This window comes from Zosterops lateralis (assembly GCF_965231275.1).
Source record: "Zosterops lateralis genome assembly, chromosome: 30".
Lineage (NCBI taxonomy): Eukaryota > Metazoa > Chordata > Aves > Passeriformes > Zosteropidae > Zosterops > Zosterops lateralis.
In genome coordinates this window covers 5,688,541-5,714,272 of record NC_139790.1, presented here as the reverse complement: position 1 = coordinate 5,714,272, position 25,732 = coordinate 5,688,541, and the positions used below count along the sequence as shown (strand labels likewise).

At 47.9% G+C, this 25,732-nt stretch overlaps 1 protein-coding gene across 6 annotated transcripts in view; it reads left to right on the top strand.

The window, feature by feature from the left end:
- AAK1 (AP2 associated kinase 1) overlaps positions 1–25,732 on the top strand; it is a 69,258-nt gene that overhangs the window by 29,088 nt on the left and 14,438 nt on the right. For 2 of the 6 annotated variants that reach the window (XM_083880597.1, XM_083880602.1), the window contains exons 5-17: positions 3,687–3,808; positions 5,213–5,294; positions 7,116–7,248; positions 8,470–8,573; positions 9,517–9,596; positions 10,344–10,498; positions 10,582–10,862; positions 11,057–11,254; positions 14,328–14,548; positions 15,184–15,341; positions 15,700–15,816; positions 17,568–17,663; positions 25,094–25,195. In XM_083880597.1, coding sequence (XP_083736723.1) covers positions 3,687–3,808; positions 5,213–5,294; positions 7,116–7,248; positions 8,470–8,573; positions 9,517–9,596; positions 10,344–10,498; positions 10,582–10,862; positions 11,057–11,254; positions 14,328–14,548; positions 15,184–15,341; positions 15,700–15,816; positions 17,568–17,663; positions 25,094–25,195 — 1,849 coding nt within the window. The remainder of the gene's footprint in view (positions 1–3,686; positions 3,809–5,212; positions 5,295–7,115; positions 7,249–8,469; positions 8,574–9,516; positions 9,597–10,343; positions 10,499–10,581; positions 10,863–11,056; positions 11,255–14,327; positions 14,549–15,183; positions 15,342–15,699; positions 15,817–17,567; positions 17,664–25,093; positions 25,196–25,732) is intronic. The other 4 variants (XM_083880598.1, XM_083880600.1, XM_083880599.1 and 1 more) reach the window with 2 other exon arrangements.

Genomic DNA, 25,732 nt, shown 5'->3' with positions numbered 1-25,732 from the left:
AAAGAACTCTGTGTGTTGCAGGGGAATAAATCTGGGACACCTGTGTTGGATTAGTGAGTTGATCTGGAGTGTTACCTTCTGCTCTGAGTTGCAGTTGAAATGGGCTGTTGGGGCTGGTGTCCAGCCCACTGTTGCCTGCTTAGGTCAGGGGAGGTTTTGCAAGGCCTGACTCTTGGTAAGCTGCGCCTAGAGTGCCTTTTCTGCTTGGAGACATGTTTTCTGTTTGAGTAATGTATTGTTTCTGTCATGGTGACATCTGGGGATCTAAGTACTAACACAGATTTAATATTTTTATATATTTTTTGACTTTATCTGTGTTAAAATATAATACTGTCAAGGCAGAGTTGCAAAGCCAGGAGAGATTAAGGACCAGAGAAGTTTTTTACAAGTTCTGGCTGTAAGGAGGGACATCCATTGAGTAAATGTTTTCTTGGGGTGAATATAACCCTTCTGAAAAGGGGGCGAATGTTGGGGCTTGGAGATCTTTTTTGCCTTCCAGCTCTTTGGTGTTGCTCTAGTGCTGGAGGTACCTGCCTGGAGGGCTCTGCCAGCAGAAGGGATGCTGTGAATGGGCTTTCAGCCCTTTCAGACAAGTGCAGCTGAAGAAGTTTCAGTGGTCCCTGATTTTGAATTAACCCAAAGCTTTGTCTGAAGCAGAACAGCCTGCTGTTGGTACAGTCCCCAGCTGGTGGGAAGTGACCAACAGCTGGGGACAGCGGCTTCTTTATCCAGCATGTCCATAGGCAGAAGGGGACATGGCACTGTGAGTAAGGACCACAAAATGATCCTGTGTCACCTCTGGGTATGTTTAGGGGTCTCCTCCTGGGCTGCTGGTTGATTCAGGTGCTGTGGCACTGCTTGCTTTGCAGTACAGGCTGTGATGTTTATTTTATGTGCTTTAGTTGCCACAAACCAGGTTGTATATATCTGGATGGTGGATGAGAGGATGATTTTTACTGTAGCAGATACGCAGCAGGACACACCCAAAAACTGTGTCAATCAACCCAGAGGATGCTGTTGACCCAAACCTCTTCTTTCCTTTCCCTGCTTTCTGCAGTGCCCAGGAAATTGTTCTTTCAGGATGAGGATGTGGTTTCTCCTGCTTTACTCCAGCAGGAGCCCTCACAGTGCTGCCCTGCTGTGGTGTGCTCAGACAGTCCCACCATGCTGTTGTCATCTCACTGCGTTCTGTTGCTCTTTGCAATGCCAAGTCTTGCCCTTGCCACCAATGAGACTTTGCCTGGAATTTGTTTGGAGGGGTCTGTTGAATATGATCTGTAAAATTGTCCAGTCCCCTCATTCGTGGTGAACCCTTGTAGCCCTGGTTCCATGCCTGAAGTATTTTGGTTTTCTGAAATTCTTTTCCCAGGGAATTTTCTATAAACAGAAGTGTTTTTGTAACTGTATCTATGTTATTCATTCCTTTTCCTAGAGGGACGACTTCTTGACGTCCCTCTGGTCTGACTAATGTGATTGAAGAGGTTTGCCTTTGTTTCACCAATCAAATTGGTCTGTGTAAAATAGTATAAAAGGGAGACACATCCCAAAAATAAAGGAGTCATTTTCAGCCTTCTGAATCTCGGAGTCTGTGTCGTTGTGGTGTAAAACAGCATCAAATCCTCATGCTGGCCACGTCAGGAGTGTGCCTGTGCCAAAATCAGTCACTGCCACGTGGCTCTAACTCTATGCCATCAAACACTGCATCAGCTTTCGAAGGTAAATAGTGAGCAGGGTAGAAGGGAAGTGAAAACATCTCTGAAGAGACCTGACAGTGCTGCAGAGCAGCCAGGAAATGTGCCCTGTGGTCACACATCCCTCCCAGATCACTACCTGAGCTCAGGAATACTGGCCTTGAAGCTGTTGCTCTCAGGAAAGAGTCACAGGTGTTGAATAAGTCAGCTAAAGAAAACCTGTCCTCATCCTTCCCCAGCACGTCTGTACAGTGGTTTTTATTACTCTGGTTCTGTTCTAGCAAAGAAGCATTTATTTTGGAAGGACTGAAGCTGACTACACTCTGTAACCAGCAAAACTTCAGCCAACTCATTATCTCCTTTTAAAGGCTTTTGTTTGAGGTCTAAATCTAACTGTGCTGGGTGTGTCAAAGGCTGCAGCCAGAGTTAGTAGTGCTGGAAGCTGGAGTGCAGCTTTCTGAGTGTTTGACCAGAAGACACCTTCGTACTCCTTTTAAAGACACTTTTCTCTGGCCTGGCAGTGGGTAGCAGTAATTTCTTTTGCTGTGTTTATTTTTTCTTTCTCCTGGCATTTGCTGATCAAAACTGGTTGCTGGATAGTCCCATGCTGATGTTTAACACACCTCACAGGGTGTTTGAGTATAAATTCACCTAGAATTCTCAGCCAGATAAAGTGGGAGGACTCTTGGGGAAATGTTGAAGGAGTATTTGCAGGGAGCAGGGAATAACGCTGCCAGTGTTGATCTGCTGGGAAGAACATCTGTGTGCAGTGCTTTATTCAAAGCAGATAGATGGCAGAGGGGGAAGGGGTGTGTTTAACCCTTGGTTTCAAGCCAACATTCTCCCCCTCAGCTGCTCTAACTTGGCTGCATTTTCTGATGCTTAAAATGCTGACTCCTTCTTTTTCTTTCATTCTTGTAAAGATCATCCTTGATGGGAGCTGTACTTCCAAAGGGCTTTGTTAGCAAATGCTTATGTGGTGGTTTTTTTTTGTTTTGTTTTTTTCTTTTGAACTGTGTGAGCAGTATGTTTTATCTCATTGTTGTATCTGAGAATTTGACACTGATTGAAGATAAAGACATGAAAAATGGTGTGTTCCCTTGAGAGAGCATGCTGTTAATGCTACTGCACAGATGAGGAGTTGGAACACAGGGATGTTCTGCCGAAGCAAAGAATGGAACACAGGATTTCACACATTTTAAGTCAGTGTTGAAACAGGCAATTTTCTTAGGTGAAAGCAAGGTAGAGTTTTGTTAATGCATAGTTGTGAGTACTGAGGAGAAGGTTTCTGCTGGTTTTATTTGTTTCAGCATTTATTTCTGTTGCCTGATTCAAGGTACCAAATAATACTTGAAAGAAAGGGGTCATCTCAGCAGACTGAGGGAGCCTCTGCTGCTACAGCCCCTGTTTAGGGACTGTGGGGAACCCAGCAGACTCTGAGAGCAAACAAATAGATGTAAGCATGAGCTGAGGTTTCTTTTGAACGAGACCCTCAGGGACAGGTAAAATGCAGGCAAAGACCTGGAGATGTGTTTTAATATCATGAATATAGAAGTGTGTGTGTTATTTGTTTGCCTCTCCTCTGTCCCATAGACAGTGAGGAGTTACAGCCCATTGTAAAGCTGGGATAGCTTAGATTTACTGTCCCCAATTCAGATGCCAGACTAGGGGCACAGTGGTTTGGGAACGTTGAGCTCCAAAGGCACTGGGACACTGAAGTCTTAGAAGAAGCAAAGAAATGTGCTTGCAGGAGGAGAAAGGAGGGGTGGCAGGATGGAAGGCAATGTTACAACTGTGCTTCTATGATTTGACTTCTATTTTTAGGAGATGTGACAGAGTTTTAAAGCCTGTTTTCTTTGCTGTCACATTAGGCTTTAGTGTCAGATGTGCCTGATATGTCTTCAGGCACTTAAAATCTGAACTCATCTGAAAAAAACACAGACCCTGAATATTTTTTTGTCTGAGTAATTCTGTCTCTGTCTGTGATGCTCCCAGGTTGAAAACATCCTGCTGCATGACCGTGGCCACTATGTCCTGTGTGACTTTGGAAGTGCTACTAACAAATTCCAGAACCCTCAAACAGAAGGGGTGAATGCGGTCGAGGAGGAGATCAAGAAGTAAGTGTCCTTTTCCTTTTCAGCTCAGCTGTAGTTTGTGTTTGAAGGGTAATTTTTTTCTTGTGCTGGGAATAATTTTGCTCAGCCTGTTGCAGCAGATTGTCTGTACTGCATGGCAGTGTCTGCTGCAGGTGAATGAGTGCCCGGGGGAAGGTGAAACAATAAATTGAGCTTGATGTAATTGCTTTGGTCCTGGAAGACTGAGATTAATGCAGAGAGGCAGCCCCACCTCGGCGAGGCAGTGACCTGTTCTGTCCTATGCAGAGTCAGCCTGTCTCTGTCCTTCATCTGTCTTGGCTTCTCTGAGCTCCAGACAGGGATGGCACAATCCCATCCTCACTGAGCTCCCCTCCCCACAGATCCAGGCACTGACTGAGGCTCATCCCAGCTCTGCATGGGAAATGTCCCGGAGATGTTCAGTCCAGCTCCTCCTCCTGCCCCGCACACTGCCAACTGTCATGGCAGCATCTCTGGTGCCCCTTGGTGCTTTTTAAAAGGGGGTTTCACCTGCAGTTCAGTGAGCCTTGGATCAGGGGTGGAGCACACTCCAGGTCCTTGGCCTTGCTTTACTTCTAACAACATCACTGCTGCAGACTTGCTGCTCCTGTTAGTACAACTTTCTGGCTAGTTAAGAATGGGTACAGATGCCTCTTTTTTGTTGGGATTCAACTATACCTGCCTAGATTTCCTAGATTTGTTTGACTGGAGTTTTCAGAGTGCTCCTAATCTGGCATTGCAGTCCCCTTGGAATGTCCTATTTGTACACTTAAGCTTACAAAATCTTCACTTTTGGGAATGCTTTCCTGTGATCAGAGTAAGCAGCAGGCAGAAATGACAGACCTGCTGGTAGGAAATCTTATCAAAAGAGCCTCATAATCTGTGGAGCAGTTTCCAGCTTTTCTGTTTGTTGTGATCTGTTAAAATGAGGCAGATTCTCACTGCGGTTTGAGGTACACAGTGACCTATCCCTTGCTACAGTGCCTCTGAGCAGGATTCCTGATGTGGAAATGGACTTTTTAGGAGCCACATATCCAGTTACAATCTCTGTAATACAGTTTGCCACAGCCTTGCAGTAAGGACATTGCAGAGGACATCTGATTACTGACCTTGTTAATGCTTTGAATCCTTGAATGTTTCTGTTCTTAAAACGACTGCACAGTTTTCTGGTGAATTGTGTGCTTTAGAAAGGATTGTGGTTACTCTTTTGGCTTCCCATGGCAGTTTGAGGGGTGTTTTATTGTTTGAGCTGTGTAGCAGGTGATGCTGTTAGAAGATTTTTCTGATAGATATCTTTAGCATTCCTTTCCTTAAAATGAATAGGAAAAGAGTGAATTTTTAATTATTTGGGAATGTGACATACCTGATATACCGCTTTTGAGCTCCCTGATCCACCTTCCCTTGCAGGTACACGACATTATCCTACAGAGCACCAGAGATGGTGAACCTGTACAGTGGCAAACTCATCACTACAAAAGCAGACATTTGGGTATGTATAGAAACCATTGGGCATCCTCCAGCCAGGTTGCTTTCATTGCCATGGTAGGGAAACAGGGCTTGCCTTGTTTTCTGAGAACCTGGACAGTTTCTGAGTGAAGAATTCCTCTGATGATGTGTCTGATGAGTTCCTGCTGAACAGAGAGGTCACTGGAGCAGACGTGTGTACTCTTCTTGTGTGGTTTGAATTTAGAGATGGATGGAACTCCAGGGTTGAGTAGGGCAAATGTGGTTTCACATCTTAAGGGTTAAACCAGAAAATTCAGGGTATTGTGGCTCATTGTGCCTGGACTGGGTTGTTAGTATGTAGAATCAAAGTTCTGGTCAGAATTGAGTAGAAACCTGAGGAAATGCCCCCAGCAGCAGCAGTGTGCTGATCTTGTGTAGCACAGGGCTGAGTTGTCAAACTGGCCAAAGGCCAAACTTCTGCACTGTTTCTGATGATCAGGGCAATCCTGCCATGCTCTTTCTTCATGGTGAGAACAAAATCCAGCTGTGGTGGAATCCATTACTGGCTAACCTTGTCAAGTGGGGAAGGCTCCTTTGGGTGGGACAGAGGTAAGAAAGAGTCTGTGCTGTTTGGAGTGGCAATTCAGCACATGAGTTTAAAATGCTAACTGGGCCCATGTTTCGTGTTTTTTGGAGCCCTGAGCTAGGAAGTAACATGGTAGAAGCAGAAGAAGAGTTTTGATGTATGTTCAATAGTTCTGCATCTACAAAAGGGAGAATTGCTGGTGTGACATCTGCTGGAATTTCCTCAGTGAGCTTGGCTGCTGCTGGGGAAGCAGCAGCTCTTGTGGGAGCAGGTTTAACCAGGGATCTGTGGGATCAGCCCTGCACTGTGCAGGGTCACTGGCTTGGAGTACAGAGGGGAGGCCACAGCTGTGACAGCGGGAAAGGACAGGACCTCAAAGGCAGCCAGAGGACAACCAGGATTTGCACTCCTTCCTGTGATGCTGTGGAAACAGGGAGATCCAAAGGCTCTGTTTTTCCTGGCATGGCAGGAATTCTGTTCCAGTGACACTTAGAGCATGTCCAGAGCAGTGTATGGTGGTGAGCACAGTGAGGCCTCAATTTCCAGGCCTGTTCCAGTCCTTGTCCTGCTGGAAACCTTCCTTTCCCTTAAATCTTACCAAGGTTTTTTTAAGCCTTTTAAGAGTTCAATTTCATTGTGAAATCCTGTGACAAAAAAAAAAATGAGTTGATGATCAGCTTCTTAGGATTAGGAAGCGTTTCCTACTCCCCCCCTCTGAGACAGTGGGAGTTTCATCATTAGCCCTTTGTGCAAAAATGGTTTTCTTTTGCAATAGATCGTGGTTCTTGCTACCAAAAACATTATGGCAGTAAGAGGGAAGGGTAGTAGGACCTGGCAGCCTGCAGAATGAGCTATACTTCCCTGGCATTTATTTATAGCAGTTGAAAGGTTGTTTGAATTTAATCTTGGAAAAAGTTTTCATTTCTCTTTGTCAGAATGGATGTATTAATGATGATGGTTGCCACTTATTTGTGCAATTACTTTGCTCTTTCCTTCCAGTGTGTGGCAGAAAGGCTTTGCCTGTTCAGTGACACGAAGGGTCATGCTCTGCGGAGCTGTGAGGAGTGTGATGATGAACAATCCCCCAGATATCTAACGAGGGAGTGCTCTACATGTGTTCATCTTCCCCTGCAGCTTTGTCTGTCTCAGGCCCCTCACAGGGTGTTGGTGCTGGCCTGACATCAGCAGGACACCCCTACTCCCTGCCATGCTCTCAGAGCTGTGCTATGCCCTGCTAGGCTCAATTTGGTGAATCCTTCTCCTGTTCTCTCTCTACAGGCCCTGGGCTGTTTGCTGTACAAGCTGTGCTACTTCACCTTGCCCTTTGGGGAGAGCCAGGTGGCCATTTGTGATGGCAACTTCACCATTCCAGACAACTCCCGGCACTCTCAGGACATGCACTGCCTCATCCGTGAGTGTCTGATAGGGGCACAGGTCTAAAAAACAGTGCAGGGGGTTTGCTCTTCCAGCCCCTGCCCCTACAGTAAAACCATGAGGTTTTCTCTCTTTTTCAGGGGCTTGCTTGCACACAGAAGTGGTTGAAGTGGTCTTCTACTAGTTTAGGAGATCACTATTGGAGAGACAGTCATGAAAAAGAGATTTCTGTTTGGCCAGGCTGGCGTGAGCTCTGTGGAAAGGCAGGAACACAGACAACCATTTGGTTTGAGTCCTGCAGAAACTTGGACAATAAGCCTATTTATGCAGAAACGTATTTCTGCAGTAATAAATCTGTTTGGATAAGGAACTGAAAAGACTACAGTGACTTAGGCTAGTGATAAGAATTCATCTTCTGTGAACTGGGAAACAGAATTGAAATGATTTATAAATATCCCACTCACTAGAGTGAATGTGTAATTAAGTGTACAATGCACTACTCTTGGCAAAGCTGGGGCAGCTCTCTTGTTTCCAGCACAGCTTTTGATTTTTTTCTTTCCCTAGCCACAGTCTTGACTCACACAGAGTTGGATGTGTTTGCAGAGCAGGCTTGTATTTTCTTTGCTGATGTGGAGGTATCTGCAGTGGTGCCTGTGGATGCCCTGTCTCCCTGTCCTGGCAGCACACTGGGGCTGGATCAATCCTTTTTCCTATGGGTTCACTTGGAAGTGCCCAGCCCACCCAGTGCTGTTCCTTGGCCAGGCAGCATTTCCCCTTCTTGCTCCAGAGGCTTCAGTAGCAGCTGCAGGTCCCAGCTCTGCTGGAAGATCTGTCCTTGTCCATCCTGACTGTCTTGCCCTGTTCCCAGCTGAGCCCATGGTCAGCTCAGCCCTGGTGAGCCTGCACTGGCCATGTGCTTTGAAGGAGACAAGACACCCTGCTAGCACCTGGTTGTACCAAATGTGGAGTCATGGAATTTTTTAGATTGGAGGGACTTTAAAGCCCCTTCAGTGCCACCCCTGCTATGGGCAGGGGCACCTTCCACCATCCCAGGCTGGTCCAAGCCCCATCCAACCTGGCCTTGGATGCTTCTGGGGATCCAGGGGCAGCCACAGCTGCTCTGGGCACCTTATGCCTGGGCCTCCCCACCCTTGGCACAAAAAAGTTTTGTTGTATCAAGTCTGATGTGCTGCCACAGTTGCCTGCCTTGCATCTGTGTGTCCTGTTGCTCTGATCTCAGTATCTCTGTCTCTTCAAGGGTACATGCTTGAGCCAGACCCTGATAAGAGACCTGACATTTATCAGGTCTCCTACTTTGCATTCAAACTGGCCAAGAAGGACTGCCCAGTGCAGAATGTCCAGGTGAGCATAGGAGTGGCCTGAGGGGGGCTCTGGGAGGGGCTGGGGAGGCAGTTGCTGAATACTGAGCATTTGGCTCTGTTCTGTCAGTTGTTCCCCAGTTCTGTAATTAGGAGGGTTTTGGTTTTTTTGTGACAGCACAGTTTGGTTTGGATTTTTTGGGTCAGAAATCAGGGTTTCTCATGTTACTTATTTCTTTTTGTCCCTGATTTACCTCCTCACCCAGTTCACCAGTGTGAGGGCCAACCAAGAGATCTTGTGCATGTGAAAATGGAAATTAGGCCATGTTTGGGAAACCGATATGATTTCCAGGCACACTCATCATAGCATGTGTAGTTTGGCCTGCACTTTGGTTTGAATACAGCAGTTCTGGATCTGTTGGCTGGGGACTTGGCATTTGAACTATATCAGACCTTACACAACCATCTGCCTCTTCTTAGAGATGTCAGCTGAAAAATGGAGTTGACAATTATTTTCTTATGCTGTTATGGACACCTGTGACAGACATTTTATTTTGTTGTTTCTACATAAATAGAAAATTTGGCTTTTTTCCCCATGTTCATGTGCCTATTTATGGTCTTTATGAATAAGAGATAGTTTGGGTTCTATTATGCCTGTGTTTTTATAGCATCATTGATAAATTCTGTCACTACTGTCTCCCAGTTGTCTTTTAAAAATGCCTAGGTTTTGCTGTGGAACTTTATGTTCTCATACTCTATGTTCAATGGTCAAAAGGCCAAGCCCTCTTTTCCTCCTTTGTAAAGACTGTCCCAAACTCCTGTCTCCCTTTGACATGAACATTGTGGTGTCTGTTATGTGTCCAACATGAGGAGTAATTGCTTTGGGAATCCCCAGATCTCCCTGTTTTATTGTGATGTTTTTGCACATTATTTGACTCTGTTTTCTGCCCTCAAAATATCAAATTGGGCGCTTTTGGGACCTGCAGAACTCTCCAATCCCTGCTAAACTCCCAGACCCAGTTAAAGCAAGTGAAGCTGCTGCAAAGAAGAGTCAACCAAAGGCCAGGTAACCCCACCTGCATTTTACTCCTTCTTTTGTTGCCTCTTGTCTCTGCTGATTATTAGCAAAGATGTATTTAGCTGCTTCTATGGGGACTTAGTTGCCAAATGGTGACTGAGCACAATTATTCTCCCATTAGTCAGGTGTGTCAGCTATCAGAAACAATCTGATATCAGGTTTCTTAGTTATCAAGAACAATTTGGTATCTACAAACCACAATGTTCACAGATGGCTGGGGGGAATGACTGCTCCTCTCTCTTACTGTGCGTTTTTGGAGCTCAGTAAACAGTGAGCAGAGATCAGAAGAGTTCAGTGACCTGATTCTGGGGTGGATGTACCAAAGTTAAAGTACCTCTAAAGATGACACTTTAGACAGCTCTGCCCAAAGGTACCAGCTGCTCATGTGCTGATCTGTGTCCTTCGTGCGCTCATTCAGAAGTCTGAGTGGTTTCAAGCAATATGTTGTAGGAAATAGTTGGATATAAGTTGAGTGGTTTTGACAAGTCCCAGCTGTCCACCAGAAGATGCCACAATTGGCAGAGAAATCAGAACTATAGTGTTGAATTAATTGTTGTGAATGCATACAGGAGGTTTTACTGTGCTTAGTGTGTCTGGGTGCCCATGAGTGTTTCACCTTTGTCAGTCACATTCATCTGAAGTGTGGGTAAGTGTTTAACCCTGCTGTGTGTTCTGTGCACCAGCTGCCCAACTCACAGGCTGTGCTCACTGCCCTTCCTTCTCCTTCCTTAACAGGCTCACAGACCCCATCCCTACGACAGAAACGTCCATAGCACCCCGCCAGAGACCTAAAGCAGGACAGACCCAGCCCAACCCTGGAATTCTGCCTATCCAGCCAGCCCTGACACCCAGGAAGAGAGCCACAGCCCAGGCAGCCATTCAGCCACAGGGTGAGCGATGCGTCTATGTGGTCCCTGCACCCCTGTGTGCCTCAGGGCAGTGACCTAATGCTGGGTTTGGGTTCTTGTCTCAGTTGCAGGCCCGACTACCCTGGGCAGTGCCCAGCCCTCACTCCCTGCCAGCACCCCCCAGCCAAAAGCAGCCCCCCAGCAGCCTCCAGCCCAGCCCCAGGCCAAGCCGGCAGTGGCACCCCAGGCACAGCCCCAGGTCCCCTCAACACAGCCCCAGGCCACCCCTCAGCATCAGCAGCAGCTTTTCCTGAAGCAGCAGCTCCTGCAGCAGCAGCAGCAGCAACAACAACAGCAGGCTGCCTACTTCCAGCAGCAGCAACAGCAGATGATGCAGGCACAGCAGGTGGGTGCGTGCACCGGGTTCATCACATCTCTGTGTCTGCAGTGCTGTAGCTTTGTGTTTATGGCAAGTTTCCTGTTCTTTTGGGGGGAATGGGTGCAGCTTTTAGGCATTTTCCAGTGCATCCCCAGTCCTCTAGCAAGATTTGGTCTAGGTCCACCACACCTCAAACCTCTCAACCAGCGGTTGTTTCCCAGTTCCCAGTGATGCAGCAAGGAGCGCCCGTGCAGCAGCAGTTGATGCAGAACTACTACCAGCAGCAGCAGCAGCTGATGGCCCAGCAGGCAACTATGCAGCAGAAGACCACAGCAGCAGCAGCTCAGCAGAAGCAGCAGCCCCTGGCACCAACGCAGCCCCAGGCCCAGCCCAGTGCGGCACAGCCGCAGGAGCAAGGGGTGAGACCTTGGGGAAAGGGATGAGGCACTGGGACTTGGGCTACAAATGCTCCTCTGCCAGCTCCCGTGTGCTGGAGACACTTCAGTTTGCTTTCAGGCCCACAGAGCCCAGATCACAGATGCCAGGGGAGGTTTGGGTTGGATATTAGGAATTTTTTTCACCCAAAGGGTTGTTCGGCCCTGGCACAGCTGTCTAAGACAGTGGTGGAGTCCCCATTCCTGAGGGATTTAACAGATATCTGGATGTGGCACTTGGAGACGTGGGATAGTGGTGGCCTTGGCAGATCTGGAGAAATGTTGGAGTTTTATGACCTTAGAGGCCTTTTCTAACCCAAACAATTCCATGATTCTGGGGCCTGATTAGTAATAATTCAGTTATTACTGAGTCACAAATGTCAGTGGTGACCTTGCTGCCTCAGGGATGTGCAGTTGTTTGGATTTCACATTCCAGAAGGATGCTGAACTTCAGAATTGTGCACTGGGTCCACAGAAAGGAGATGAGTAATGGATGAATAGAAAGCAGATGAGGAGATCTCAGTAGCTGCCTAATGCAGCTTCTCTCCATCCCCTGTCATGTTGCCATAGAAGACATGTGAGAAACTCTCTGAAACATTATTTGTACTTAACACACCAGGATGGCCACCAGAACTACTTTATGTTCCCGCTTGTTTGGAAAATTTTTGCCTGATGCTCAGAGGAAGGCACAAACAGCTTCCTGGTTGTTCCTAGCACTGGGTTAGCTTTTTAATAAATATAGTGGGAAGGAGACTTTTCCAAGGAGACTTTTGAAAGCACCATATCTAAAAATAAATAAATCAATCATCCACTTCATTAATCATCTGAATGTGCACCTAAAATAAATGCTCTTTGCTTGATGGAAAATACATCCAAATGAAGAGGAACAGGCAGCTGCCCACAGGGAGGGGCGGGGAGCTGTGCCAAGGTGCCAAAGTGCTCTGCAGGGCTGTGGGATGAAGCTGTGCTTCCATTTCTGGGCAATCCCGTCTGTTCTTCCCTGGCTTTGGGAGCTCAGAGAGGTGTCCCTAACTCTGGTTGTGTGCTAGGAGTAATCCTGGGCACTTGTCAGGAGGAGGCTGCCAGAGTTTGTGCTGTACCTGGCTGCAGGTGTGCAAAGTGGGCAGTGTCTGATGACAGCCCTGGAAGTATTCAGGGCTGGGCTAGATGGGGGGTGAGTTGCATCCCTGCCCATGGCACAGGGTGGAACCAGGTGACCTTTAAGATCCCTTCCACCCTAAACCAGTCCATTATTTCAGAGGTACACAACTCTTTAAGTCCAGGCTAAGGGTCACTTTATGCTGGCTTGTTGTGAGCTGCCAGTTAATTCCCCTCTCCTTGTTTCCTTGGAAGTGCCATCAGGAGTTCCTTTGACTAAAACTCCATAATCCATTAACTGAGCAGTGTTGGGGCAGCTGTTTGCTCTGGTCTCTGAGGTGCCTCAGGGCTCTGCCATATCCCCTTTCCTGTTGTATTTCCAGCCCTGGTTTGGGTTGGGGACATGCTCTGAGCTATTGTGTTTCTGGTCTTCCTGTTACGGTGAATGACCTGGGGCAGGTCAGTCTGTTGAAGTTGGTGGGAGATTTTTCAGTATGTGCAGACAGGTTTTGAGTGTTGCTCATTATTACCCTGTTCCTTTTAGGACAGAAATGCCTCAAATGGAGCATTGAATCAAGAGCTTTGCTGTGATTTGCTAGCACAAGAAGCCTTAATTTTATTTAATCAGCTTGCTTGGAAATTACCCTTATTCCCCTGGTAGGCTGATAAGAATGGACACATCTGGACTCTTTCCTGCTCCTGCAGCAGTCACGAGGGAAAAACAGTGGTTGGCTCATTTAAAAAATGGTAGTGAAGTCCAGTCTCTGCAGAGCAGAGTCTCTGAGCAGAAGACACGTAGCCAGGACCCGTCAGAACCTTTTCCCATTGGGAGATTCCAGCTTACTAAGCTCTCCCTTCATTCCTGCGGTGATTTTGGCACTGCCCTTTTATCTCTCAGCACCAAATGTCCTGTTCTGCAGTGACCTACATAGGGACGGTGGGTGCGTGGGGAGCAGACAGGGCACTCTGCCTCTCTGCAGTGAGTGAGCGTGCTGGAATGCCAGAGGAAAAGCAGGACAGCTCCCCATTGTTTGCCTTCTGCTGCCGGGGTTCAGCACCACACTGGGCAACTCCTGTTGCCCTCTTAGGTCTTTCCAAGCCCTTCATCTTGGTTGAAAAAGGCCTGGGAACAGGGAGGTAGTGCCCAGGCAGGGGAGGCGACATGCACAGCTTGCTGCTCTTTGTATTCCAGTTTTCCTGTTTTAAATCCAGCAGTGATATCTCCCTGACAGACATATTGTGAAAAATCATGCAATCACAAGTGATGCTGTTGTTTATCATTACAAAACCATATTTCAAGTATTTATGGGTTTGTGAGTGTAACACAAGACTAAGGTAATGGAAAAATAAAATCAGTGTGAAGAAAGCCTTTGCAGTTTTCACAGGGTTTGGTAGCTGGGCTGTCTTGGCTCACACCTAAACCAAATGTGCTTAGTTTTCTCTTCCACATTTTAATGACAAATGTTGCTCCTGTGGTCCTTGCTTTCTTTTTTTCCTTCCCCTCAGAGGAAGGTTTTTTGCACAAGATTTCTGCACAAGACATCCACCCCTTTAGGCATTTGACCCCAGTCACACGTTACATGCTGAAGGCAGTGCTGCCCTTCACAGTGTCCCTGTGACAAGACTCCTGTGCACTGTGATCTGAATTCTTACCACCTTTGCTCTGGATCTTGGCCTCTACACATGAGCAGGTTTGAGCCCAGCCAGCCTTTGCCAAGTCCTAATGGAGGTTTCACCTCTAGAGCTGCACCACAGAAAAGGAAGAGACTTTCTGCCTGTGCAGTAATCCTGAAATACTGCAGAGCAGCAAATCCCACCCTGGCCCCATTCCTTTATTTGTCTGGTTTTTCCCTCCAGACCATCCCCAGTCCATGACAGGAATGCTGGGTGCTCCAGCAAGAGCTGTTTTCTCCCCATGACTGCTGTTCTGACTGAGGACACTGCTTTTTTCCCCTGGCAGGTGCAGGCTCAGGCGAGGCAGCAGCAGCAGCAGGCACAGGGTACGGTGCAGGGGCAGAAGGTGGGCTCGCTCACCCCCCCGTCCTCGCCCAAGGCGCAGCGCGCAGGGCACCGCCGCATCCTCAGCGATGTCACCCACAGTGCTGTGTTCGGTGTGCCCGCCAGCAAATCCACCCAGCTGCTGCAGGCCGCCGCTGCCGAGGCCAGCCTCAACAAGTCCAAGTAGGTGCCCAGGGCTCCCGTGTGGGATGTGGATTGAGGGCTGGGTCAGGCTCTGGGAGGTGTTCAATGCAAAGCTCTAAATGGAGGTATGCACAAAGTTCTTAATAAGTATTTGCGTTCAAGACCTCAGTTTAGGGCTTGGCAGGAAGCACTGGAAAATTTGTTCCAAAGTCCTCATGAGTTGTCTGAGCTCCCAAAAAGCTTTGAGTGACCAGGGCCTTCTCTGGCTCACAAAAGGCAGTGTCATTTCAGCCACAGCCCTGATGTGCACTTCATTCTCACTGCTTGACACCAGCACTTCCTGGAGGTTGGACTTGATGCTCTTGGAGATCTTAATGGAGCTCTGATTCTCTAGGAGTATTTGCTAGGTCACTTTTACAGTGTCTACAGGCAAGAAGCCTTCCCAAGGGGAATGCCGTTCCTGGTAGGATGCTTGTGATGCTGGTTTTAACCCCTGAGATGTGGGTGCCCAGCCTCAGTGCTCCCAGGCTTTGGAGAATGGGAGTGCAGTAACTTGCACTGGATGTTTTGATGGGGAGATCATTAGAGTGTAGTAGCCTGGAGCAGCTGATAGTGCTGCCCAGAGGATTTCAGATGAGTGGGTAATGGCTCTTGTTTGGGACCATCACATCCAGATCTGCTTCCACCACACCCTCGGGCTCACCAAGGACCTCGCAGCAGAATGTCTACAACCCTCCCGACCTGTCCACATGGAACCCCTTTGATGATGACAACTTCTCCAAGCTCACAGCTGAGGAGCTGCTGAACAAGGACTTTGCAAAGCTGGGGGATGGTAGGTCCATGGGGCGCTTTAACACCTGCATGCTCTGGAAAGGGAAGATGCCATGGATTGGGGGTGCTTTTCGGCAGGGACTGCTTGGGTACCCCATATAATAACAGTCCTCTGGCTAATTCTTTGCAGTTTCTTTCTGTTTGCAGTTCAGTGCTGCCTCAAAGGCAGAGGTACCAGCTGCTTTGACAATACCCCTGCTCAGGTGCCTGTGGAAGCTGCAGTTTGAACTCTGCATCTGCAAGTTGGGATTTGCAGGAAGGGACTTAAGTCACTTAGGGAAACAGTGTTCTAAAAATACAGATAAGCAGACTACTTTCAGAATAGAAGTTTTTCCCCTAACTCTGGGTCTGCATTCCAGGGAAAGCTCCAGAAAAGGCAGGCAGTTCCACAGAGAACCTGATCCCGGGTTTCCAGCCAGCTGCGTCCCCAGCCCCGGCAGATGCGTTTGGTGGCTCTTCCTTCACTGCTGGGCCAGGTGAGTCTGTGAACATGAACAGCATGGAATGGCAACTCTTGGTCATAACCTCTTTGAAAGGGAAGGAAAACTGATACAAACTGAGCTAGGCCTTGGCACTGAGATCCGCAGTGAACAAGGTTGGCACTTCAGGAGAGGAGGGAATGTACAGAGGGTGCATTCCCTTGTCATAGTTGGGTGACAGAGACAGGACACTGTGTTGAGGCAGAGGTGGGGCTTGTGGTGAGGGAAGAAACTGAGCCCCTTAAGTTCCCAAGGAAGCTTCTTAGTGTATGGAAGTTCCATAACTACGTGGAGCTCATAACAAAGAGTAAAACCTGTCATGTGCAGTGAAGGAACTGGCTTGGAGGTACTGGTCAGACCTGCTGATCTGTTTGGAGGAGCAGAGGAACAGGCAGGGATAACAGTGTCTCTGCTGCAGAGTGAGGAGGACAGCAGGGATAAGTGAGCAGTGGAAGTCCTTAGAGGAAAGCACAGTTTCATAATTGACATATTAAGTGATGAAGGCAGTAATTTCTGCACTGGCTGGGCTGTGTGGCTCCAGAGCCCTTGGCTGGTCTGAGGGGTTTCTCTGCAGAAGCCTCTGCCTGTGGACCTTGTCTGGTGTCTCCTTTGGTCCTGGTGTCCCAAGGTTTTGCTGTGAGCAGCCCCTCCTATGCCAAAAACCCTTGGTGAGTGCTCCTGCTCATTTCTAATCCTTCAGCATCAGTTCTCACTCAGGGCAGCTAAGATCTGTCAAGCACAGAGATGCTTATTCCAGGAGCTCCAAATGCCTGGGATCCTTCCCCCTAGTGGAAATGCACCCCACAGAAGCAAAACAGCTCTTGGTGAGAAGAGTCTGGGAAGAGGCTAAAGAATCATTTGTGGGGCAAGAAGTGATAAATCTATTGACGCTTATTTCTATTTATAAAAGGAGATTTAGGGGTGCTTATAACTGAGCTTGATATTGGTTCTTACCGGAGAATTAGGGAGTTGAAGTCCCTGACACAGGAGTGCTCCTGGGGAATTGCTTTCTGAGTTTGTCTAGCTGTGAGCAGTTTGTGCTTGTTCCATCAGCCTCTGTGAATGCTGCTGAGCAGCAGCAGCTCCACGTTGAGCTGTAAAGCACCTTCTGCAAAGCCTGAGGAGCATCTGTGTACCCTGGGCTCTGTGGTTTCTGTACCATGGTCACTTCTTGCAGCGTCTGTCTTTAAAATATGCCCCTTGACTTTCCAGTCCTGGGGTTTGAGCCCATAGGAAGGTATCTTGGAAATCTTGGTGCTGGCCTGGGCTCTTCTGGCCCTTCTCTTTCTTTCCTCAGAGAAGGAGCCTGTCCCAGCCTGGCTGGTGCAAGATGCTGCAGCTTTTATTGCAGATGCAGAGGACCCACATGGGCTGTGTGTCCTTTGTGAGGCCTTTCACCCTTCACCCTTTTGTGCTGCTGTGAAGGCAGATAACAGTTCTTCCCTGCCGAGGAATGTTCTGAGATCTGTGGGTTAAGCTGTGTTGGAGAGCTACATGGTAACAGTAGTTTTGGGGTTTTTATGTTGTTGGTGGTTTTTTGTTTGTTTGTTTGTTTTGGTTTGTTTGTTTGGTTGGTTTTTTACTTTTTTTTTTTCTTTTTAGTAGTACAGTTGGTCAGAGTGTGCCTGTGTGTGGTTGTGTCAGGCCAGAGCTGGGGCTGTGCCTGTGCTGGGGTTTTGCTCTGTGCTTTCTCCTTTCCTCTTCTCTGTTCACTCTGCCTTTTATTTTCCTTTCCTCTTCTCTACCAGCTGAAAAAACGAAAGACATTCTGAGTTTGGACTCTAGCCCTCCTCTTCTGACTGTGCCTGATCCTTTCATTCCTCTCCCGTTATCTGACACACCAGGTAACCAGAACTGAAGGGCTGGAGGGGGGCAGAATCTTGGGCTTTGTTTTGTCCTCTTAATCTCCTGGTTCTGTTTGTAGGCACACCTGAAATCCTGGGCACTGCCAGGCTCTGCTGAGCTCACTGGCTGTGGGGATGGTTTTCATGGCAGAGCCTGGGTTATCTCATTGTTCCTAATGCCACAAATATTGGTGTCTTTAGAGGCATTCAAAGCCAAAAGTGGTTGGAGGGCTGGAGTCCCTCTCCTAGGAGGGAAAGCTGAGAGAGTAGGAGTTGTTCAATCTGAAGCAGAGAACGCTTTAGGGAGACCTCAGAGCCCCTTCTACTGCCTTGATGGGCTCCAAGACAGCTGAGGACAAGGGCCTGGAGGGACAGGACACACAGCTTCCCACTGCCAAAGGACAGGCTGAGATGGAATATTGGGAAGGAATTGTTCCCTGTGAGGGTGGGGAGGCCCTGGCACAGGGTGCCCAGAGCAGCTGTAGCTGCCCCTGGATCCCTGGAAGTGTCCAAGGCCAGGTTGGACGGGGCCTGGAGCACCCTGGGACAGTGGAAGGTGTCCCTGCCCATGGCAGGGGGTGGAAAGAAGTAGGCTTTAAGGTCCCTTCCAACACAAACCATTCCAAGATTCTGTGAGAAATAATCCCCATGTAATTAATGACCTGTTCTGACTTAATCTGTTTTCAAATTGTCTCCAATGTTGAAATTGTAGGTTTTATTATTGTTAATTATTCTTTCCTGTAAAAGTCAGTGTTCCTTTGGCTTCCAAAGTCTGTTGCATATCTGAGCATCTTGTGAAGCAGAAGTTACATGTGACCTTTTCTGATTTGGTTGGTGCTGTTGGTGCTGTTTCATTTACTTTGCAGTACTGCTTCTAAGCCTTCTCCTCTGTGCACCTTTCTGACTGCAGCAGCCAACACTTTTTAGCACAAGATTATGTAAATGCTTAGGAGCTTATTTGCAAATTGGTGGGATTTGGAATATGGGAATGTTTTTATCTTGGAGCCTCTCTCAGCCCTCTGATGAATGCGTGTGGCAAGTCCCACGTCAATGAGCCCCAGAGCACAACAGCAGCTCCCACCCTTTTCTTTAGGCCAGGCTTTGGATCACTGCTGGTTTGGAGGACCCAAGCTTCAAAATGTACTGTCAAAGTGACATCTCTCTATGGAGAGTTGAGCAGTTCAGGAGAAAAATAAACCTTTTATTCATAACTCTGTGGAACTTGCTTCCTTCTGGTGGATGCTCAAAGAGCAGAAGAAACGTGGTTTGGTCCAAAAGGGATTTTACCCATAAATGCAGTTTGAGAGTAGAAACAAAACGCTGAGTCTTTGTTCCCTGTGTGAGCACTACCAGGAGCTGACCTGCCCAGCTCTACCTTGAAAACAACCCACAGAAGGCAGCTGACTGCACATTTTCCTTCTTCTTCCCCGCAAATGCTACTGGAAGTGTTGGTTGTCCTGACTGAAGTCACCCAGGCCATTTATTTCCCCGCCAGCATCCTCAGCTCACAGTTGGACACTGATGGTGTTTCTCTTGTTGCTTTTCCACACAGCAGGACCACAAGGAGCAGCAGTTGCAGCCTCAGCTGTGGGAACTCTGGAATTCCTACTAGAGGAAAAATGCCTGTGGAGGAGTTATCAGCCTTGCCCTTGGGGCAGCTCATCAGAGCAGCAGTAGATGTAGGCTCTGTGGTGCCAGGTTGCTTCTCCTGCAGATCTGAGCCTGCCTGGTTATGGATCTCTGCAGGCAGGTGCTAACCCTGCTCTTGCTGCTCTCTCTGCTGCCTGTGGTTCTGTTCAGTGCAGTGGATCCCCTTCCATGGAGGCCAGGCCATGCAGGAGACCTGGCTTTGTTGGCCCTGAGGATTCCTGCAAAGACGTTTCCATCTGTTTGTTCTTTTAGAGTAAAACTGGAGGCCAGGAGTTCATGAATATTTTCAAGGACTAGCGCTGCAGACCAGTGGTTAGCTTTGAAACTAAGAGGGGTTGTCTGCTTCAACAGAAAATTTCTGGTTTCGAACTCAGGTTTTCAGGCTGTGTATGTCATCCAGCAGTGTTGTGTTTGTTCTTCTGTGTCAGTGTTATCCGTGGAGGAACATCCCTAGCACAGAGGGCTTGGCCCAGGGCCATGCTGCCTGGCAGCTCAGGTGTTTCCAGTGGTCAGCAGAGCTGGGTGTGACTCCAGGCTCCAACACAACACCTTGCCAGCTGCCTCAATTTTGTGCAGGAGCAGCTGAATATTTGCTTGGTGTTTGGAATATTTTCATGCCTGAGAAAGCTTTGATAGTGAATCTCCTTGCTTTGAAAACATTTACCTCTGTCTTTATGAGCTGGGAGGATGCATGGCCCTTTCAGAAGTGGAAGTGAGCCTGCAGCCTGAGCCTACAGGGCAGTGTTGTTCAGGGAGGGTTTCAGTACATGGGTGAGGTTTTATTGGGTGTTTGTCCTGTTTGTCCTACAGAGCCAGTCCTGGGGGCACTGCCCTCTAACCCTGCAGTAGCTGAGGGCCTGGCTGAAGCTCAGCTGCTTTTTCTGCTTAGCCACAAACCTCCTCCCCATGGCACTTAGAGGTGCAGGTGGCATCACCTGAGTGCTGGTCAGAGCCTTGGCCTCTCCCACCTTGCAGAGGGACAAATGCAGTCAGGTGGCAGTGGATGGTTTTCAGTGTATCCCTCCTCCTCCCCTGTGTAATGGCTGCAGTTTTTAATGGAATTGTAACTAGTAAGAGGAGCTGGCAAGAGGGATGTAAAAATATGGCAAAACATCTGTTAAAATAAGGGACAATTAAATATTCATGCTGGAAACATTTCCTTGTGTATGTGTAGGAAAATGAGCCAAGTTGTTCTTGATGAGCTTATTTCAGACTTCACCACTGACTAATCCTGGGATGTTGGTCAGGGGAACTCTGTGGGGTCATTCTGACTGATGTAGGAGGGTATTTTATTTTTTTGGAAACAAAATACTCGACGAGATGTTTTTAATCACCGTAACTCTACTCCAGGCCTGTAAATGTTGAGAAGATAACTGGGTGCCCAGCTATGCTGGGTGTTTATAACAACTGTATTTCTGCTGAGAATTGATTTGTACCAAGATGACACATTAAGATAAAGTAATTGCACATGGACAGTTGGGCATGCACAGCAACTGTGGGTGTGCACTAATGATCTGAGTTTACATCTTGAGTTGGGAAGATGCAAAAGGGAAACTCATGTAGGAACTTGATGGATTTATTGCTGTATTTACTGAGAGGACACAGTGGTGTTGTGATGATTTAGAGCAACAGAACCAGCAGACTATGAGAATCCCAACTAAATGAGTGTAAAGAGCATCCAATGTTCTTCTGTCTGGGCTTTGAGTTTGATCTTAGGGGGGAGAATTTATTATTTTACAAATACTTGAGATCTTGAACATGAAACTAAAATTGTTTGATTTTGATCTCTTAAGGAGCCACTGTTAAGTGTTGTCCTGTTACCCTCCATGGTGTTTACAAGACCTTGTGCATTTGAAGCATTCCGTTTGCCTTTATTCCCCTTCTCTTTCTGCTCGTGTTATGTAAGAACCAATCCCATTTCACAGCAACTCCATCAGGAGAATGGAAACACAGTGCTTTCCCTGGACTAGTCCAAGTACTCTGTTGCTGAATACCATGCAGGGCCTGCTTTAATCTGCTAATACTTGTTCAGTCAATAGGCAGAAAACTTCCCCAGTGACAAATCTCTGCCCACACTGGTGATTTTCCTCCCACCTGCTGACCTGGCAGGATATTCACAGCTGTGTCTCTCTTTCCCAGCTGGCCCCCGAAGGAAAGGACTCTGCTGTGTGCTCTCTTGAGCTGTGTGTGCTGTCCCAGGGCAGCCTTGCAGTGAGTACCAGCCCTGTGTGTGCGGTGCTGCTGCCCCTCCTGCCTTGGGCGTGTGCCTCCTGGTCAGTGTCCTCACCTTAGCACAGGGCTCTCCCTTCTGCTCCCTTTTAACTTGCAAGTTTTCAGGAGTTCTTGTTCTTTCTAGTAGCCTGCTCTAACCCAAAGCCTCTTTGCCTCTCTCATCTCGAGTGATATTTTTTCCTAATTCTGGTGTTTCTTACAACGCTTTCTGTGTAATTGTGGCTGAAGGGGTGTGTGGCCAGTAATATAAGCAGCATGGCAACAGAGTCTCTGGCAGTGGTGGCTGCAGATGCAAAGTCTGTGCAAACTGACTGACTGTAAACTCCATCAGGTCTGTGCATGTGTTAGAAAACGGATCTGAAGAAAAGGTCAGCACTTTCTCACTGGATTGTCCAAAGCTGTGCTTCTCAGCCAGTGCACGGGGATTTGGCCTGTTTGCTTGTCCCAAGATACGAATCCAGAGTTAATTCAATGGCTTCACCTCCTTCTTATGTTGGTGCAAATCAGATGAGAGGCTCTTGCTTTCAGTCCTGGAGGAAGTGATTTGGTTTTCCAGGCTCTGAAGCCACCAGCATCAGCCTCTTGGGGATGCTCCCAAGACTCATCAGCTGCAGGCTCTTGCTCTGCTTTTTCTGCAGCTGTTTTGCTTACTTTGACAGGAAACAATCAGTAATTTCTTACTGGGAGGAACAGGGAACTTGACAAATGTTTCACATTCTTTCTTAAAGGCTGCAGTGTGTGCCTGAGCTCTACCTCAGGAAGGGGCTGACAGGGCACTTTTTAATCCCCCTCTGTGCTTTTAAGCTTAGACACCTTCTAAAAGCTTACTATGGTCTCTCTGGCTGCTGCACAGCCTCAGCAAGCCTGCCCTGGCAAGGCTGAAATAGAGCAAAGCAGAAAACCCAACAGAAAATGAAATAACAGTGGTCAGCTTATCCTGAACTAGGTCAGCCTCACTTCCCTGCAGCTGGAAAGCATGTGGCAGGTTTTCCATAGGCTTACTGAGGAAGAGGAGGTCCCCAAGAGGCAGCAGCTGCAAATGGGAGCATAGTCACTGGGGTAAAACATGCATTTTCCAGCCGGAATTGATGAAGGCCCACACTGAGAGCCCTTCAGGAGCTGTATGAGATCAAATACCTCCATAATGGGTTATCCTCTCTTAACCTTGTTTATCCTGGGGCTTGTTCATATGTCTGTACAGGAATTATCTGGGTTTGTCTATTTGGACTTTATCTCCTTCCCCATTCATCCTGACACCTTCTTGTTTTTGTTGAACTCCCTAGCCTCACTGAAAGGGGAGAAAAGTTCCTTTAAATCATGCATTGAGGGGTGCAGTGGCTGCCTGAAATAGCACTGGCAGATCAGCACCAGGACTGAAGGAGGCAGAAAAGGAGATCTTGAACCACTGACAGCCTAAAGCTTTGCATAAAACCAGCTGTGCCCTGGACAGGAGGGAAAATAAGCATGTGGGGAGAATACCATAGTTCTCTGAATCTATGTGGTTAAAAACATGGCCGAGATCAACAGGCAACTCTGGGACCTGTCTGGGGCAGTTCCAGTGTGTAACAGGGAAAATCTGCACTATTGGAACAGAAGGAAACTGTTGTGAAAGTAAGGGAGGAGGAGCAGGACAACTGGAAGTGGGATCTGTCAGGAATGGTTGCTGGGGGTGTGGGTTTGAAGCTCCAGGGATGTGCCCTGGGAGGAGCTGGGCACTGACAGGCCCTTGGGAAGAGTCTGCCTGGAATGGAGCATGTTCCCTGTGTCTCCATGTCCCCACAGCTCTCCTGTACTGTTTTCCCAACACCCTATAAACAATTCCAGCCTCCTTAGTCCCCCTCTGACAGCATTAACAACTGCTGGTGCCCCTGCTTCCAGCCTGTCCTCTCTGCCCCTCTCTGTGCCACAGAAGCCAGGGATGGCACATGGCTGCAAATCCAGCCTCTAAAATAGATATTCTTACAGGTGGGAAGAGTTCCTGTATATTAGGGCTGCTGTTTCCATTAAATTTGCCTTTCATTTGACCTTTTTCAGGCCTGTAATGATGTAACAGGTGCCTCTTGGGCTGATTTTTTAGGTTTCCTTCCCCTCCTGGTTGCTTCAGTTGTTGGCTTTGTCATAGGGAGTAGAATTTGTCCTGCTTTGAATAAGCAGTTCCAAAGTCATTGGACTATTTTATTATTTATTTTGGGCAGTAGAAAAGAATAGATATTATTCCCACATATGTAGCACTGTAACTTAAGCTTTTCTTTGGTGTTCTCAGCATGCCAAGTCTTACAGAGCAGGATTCCTGTGCTTTTGTGCAGTTATGAGCAGGATTTCTTTGGATAGTAAACAATAACACCAATCTGTGAACTCAAAAATTGAAATACAGATGTAACAGTTTTGTAACATTCCAATGTTAGATTATGAATGGAATAACTTCAGTGAGTTGAAATGGCCAGATTTGTCCATTTGGAGCAAATTTTATTAGAGCTGTTTTGTTGCAGGTGGTTACTTCTAGTAAATCCTGAAACTGTTCTTTACCTTCTTGTTCTGGGAAGCAACTTTCATGAAAGATAAATAATTAATTTCATTTCTGCTGATCTGGTTAGTGATTGGGAAGTCACTCACCCACCAGATGAATAATTAAGTTCTTGCCCAGGCTCTCTGTGAAAATAATGGGAACCTCAGGAGCTGTGCTACTGAGAGTGACACGTGTGATTTGAAATAATTGCTTGGTACCTGGGCAGCTGTGTGACCCCAGGGCAGGCTCTGCTGCAGGGTCTCAGTGCCTAGTTCTGTTCCAGCTCCTCAAGGTTGAGTTCCCTCCTCAGGCTGAGCTGGCCCCAAGGCTCTCAGCTCTTCTGTCTCCTCATTACACAAACACTGACAAAGGATTTCCAGCATGGGGAGGGGAGGGAGGGGAAAATTATTTCTTAAATGTGGGTTTCAGCATGTTAAACTTACGAGTTTGATATATAAACTTATGGGTGGCAGTGCCAGAGCTGTGGGCTGTTCTACAGTGGCTCCTTGGGGAGAGGAGCCCATGGTGGGTGAAGATGTCCTCACTTCTCTTAGGTGGCCATGGTCCTTTGATGCCTCTGAGTGAAACTGGGGGTCAAACTTGATAGCAGGGCCTGTTGTGAATGGAAGGAATGATGGTGTTAAACTGAAGGAGGGTGGGGTTTAGATTAAAGAGAGAGTCTTTCTACAATGAAGCTGGTGAGGCCTTGGCACAGATTGCCCAGAGATGCTGTTGCTGCCCTATCCTTGAAAGTGTCAAAGGCCAGGTTGGATGGAGCTTGGAGCAAGCTGGGCTCATGGAAGGTGTCCCTGCCCATGGAAGGTGTGCCTGTCTGTGTCAGGGGTTGGATGAGCTTTGAAAGACCCAGACCACTCTGGGTTCTGTGCTGGAGCCATTTGCACACCCTGTGGTGCAGATGCTCTTCTGGGGCTCATACACAGCGCAGTGACCCATGAACTGAGCACCTGATTAATGTTGTCTTTTTCTTTCTTTTGCTTTTTCTCTCTGTTGCCTCCCTTCCTCCTTTTCCTGCTTGCCCCAGAAAAACTGATTGAGGGACTCAAATCTCCCGAGCCTGCGCTCCTGCTCCCCGACCTCCTGCCTCTGGCTGACCCCTTCGGCAGCACGTCAGATGCTGTCAATGGTAAAGCCCCCAGCCCTGTCCCCTCCTGTCACATGGCATGTCCTGCCCTGCATGCTCACCCCTGTGCACACCCCTGGCTCCCAGAACAGCCCGTTCTGCTGGGGAGACAGCATGAGGGAGGTAATGGATCATGCTGAGACAGCTCTGCCTTTTCTCTGTGAGATGGGCACTGAGCAGTGAGGATTTGGTGTCTGCACCTGAACTTCAGGTGCACTGATCTGGCAGTGATGTGGCACAGCTGTGCCTTGGGTGTTCTCTTGGTAGAAGAAAGTTAATTGCTGATTAAAGAAGAAAATGGCAAAAATATCTTTATTTCTGGTCAAGATTTTGTGTTTAACCATGGCCCAGGCACTGAGCTGGTCTGTCTCCATGGACTCTCAGCAGGATGAGGAGGAAAGGTGCTGGAAATAAACATGCTAGGCTGCTGTGAGCCTGGATGCAGCAGGCTCCGGGCAGGGTCATGATTTTGGAGTGGTGCAGAATTGTGTTCTTATCCACTTGCCAGGTGCACTGAAGACAGTGATTTGCAGGCTGCAG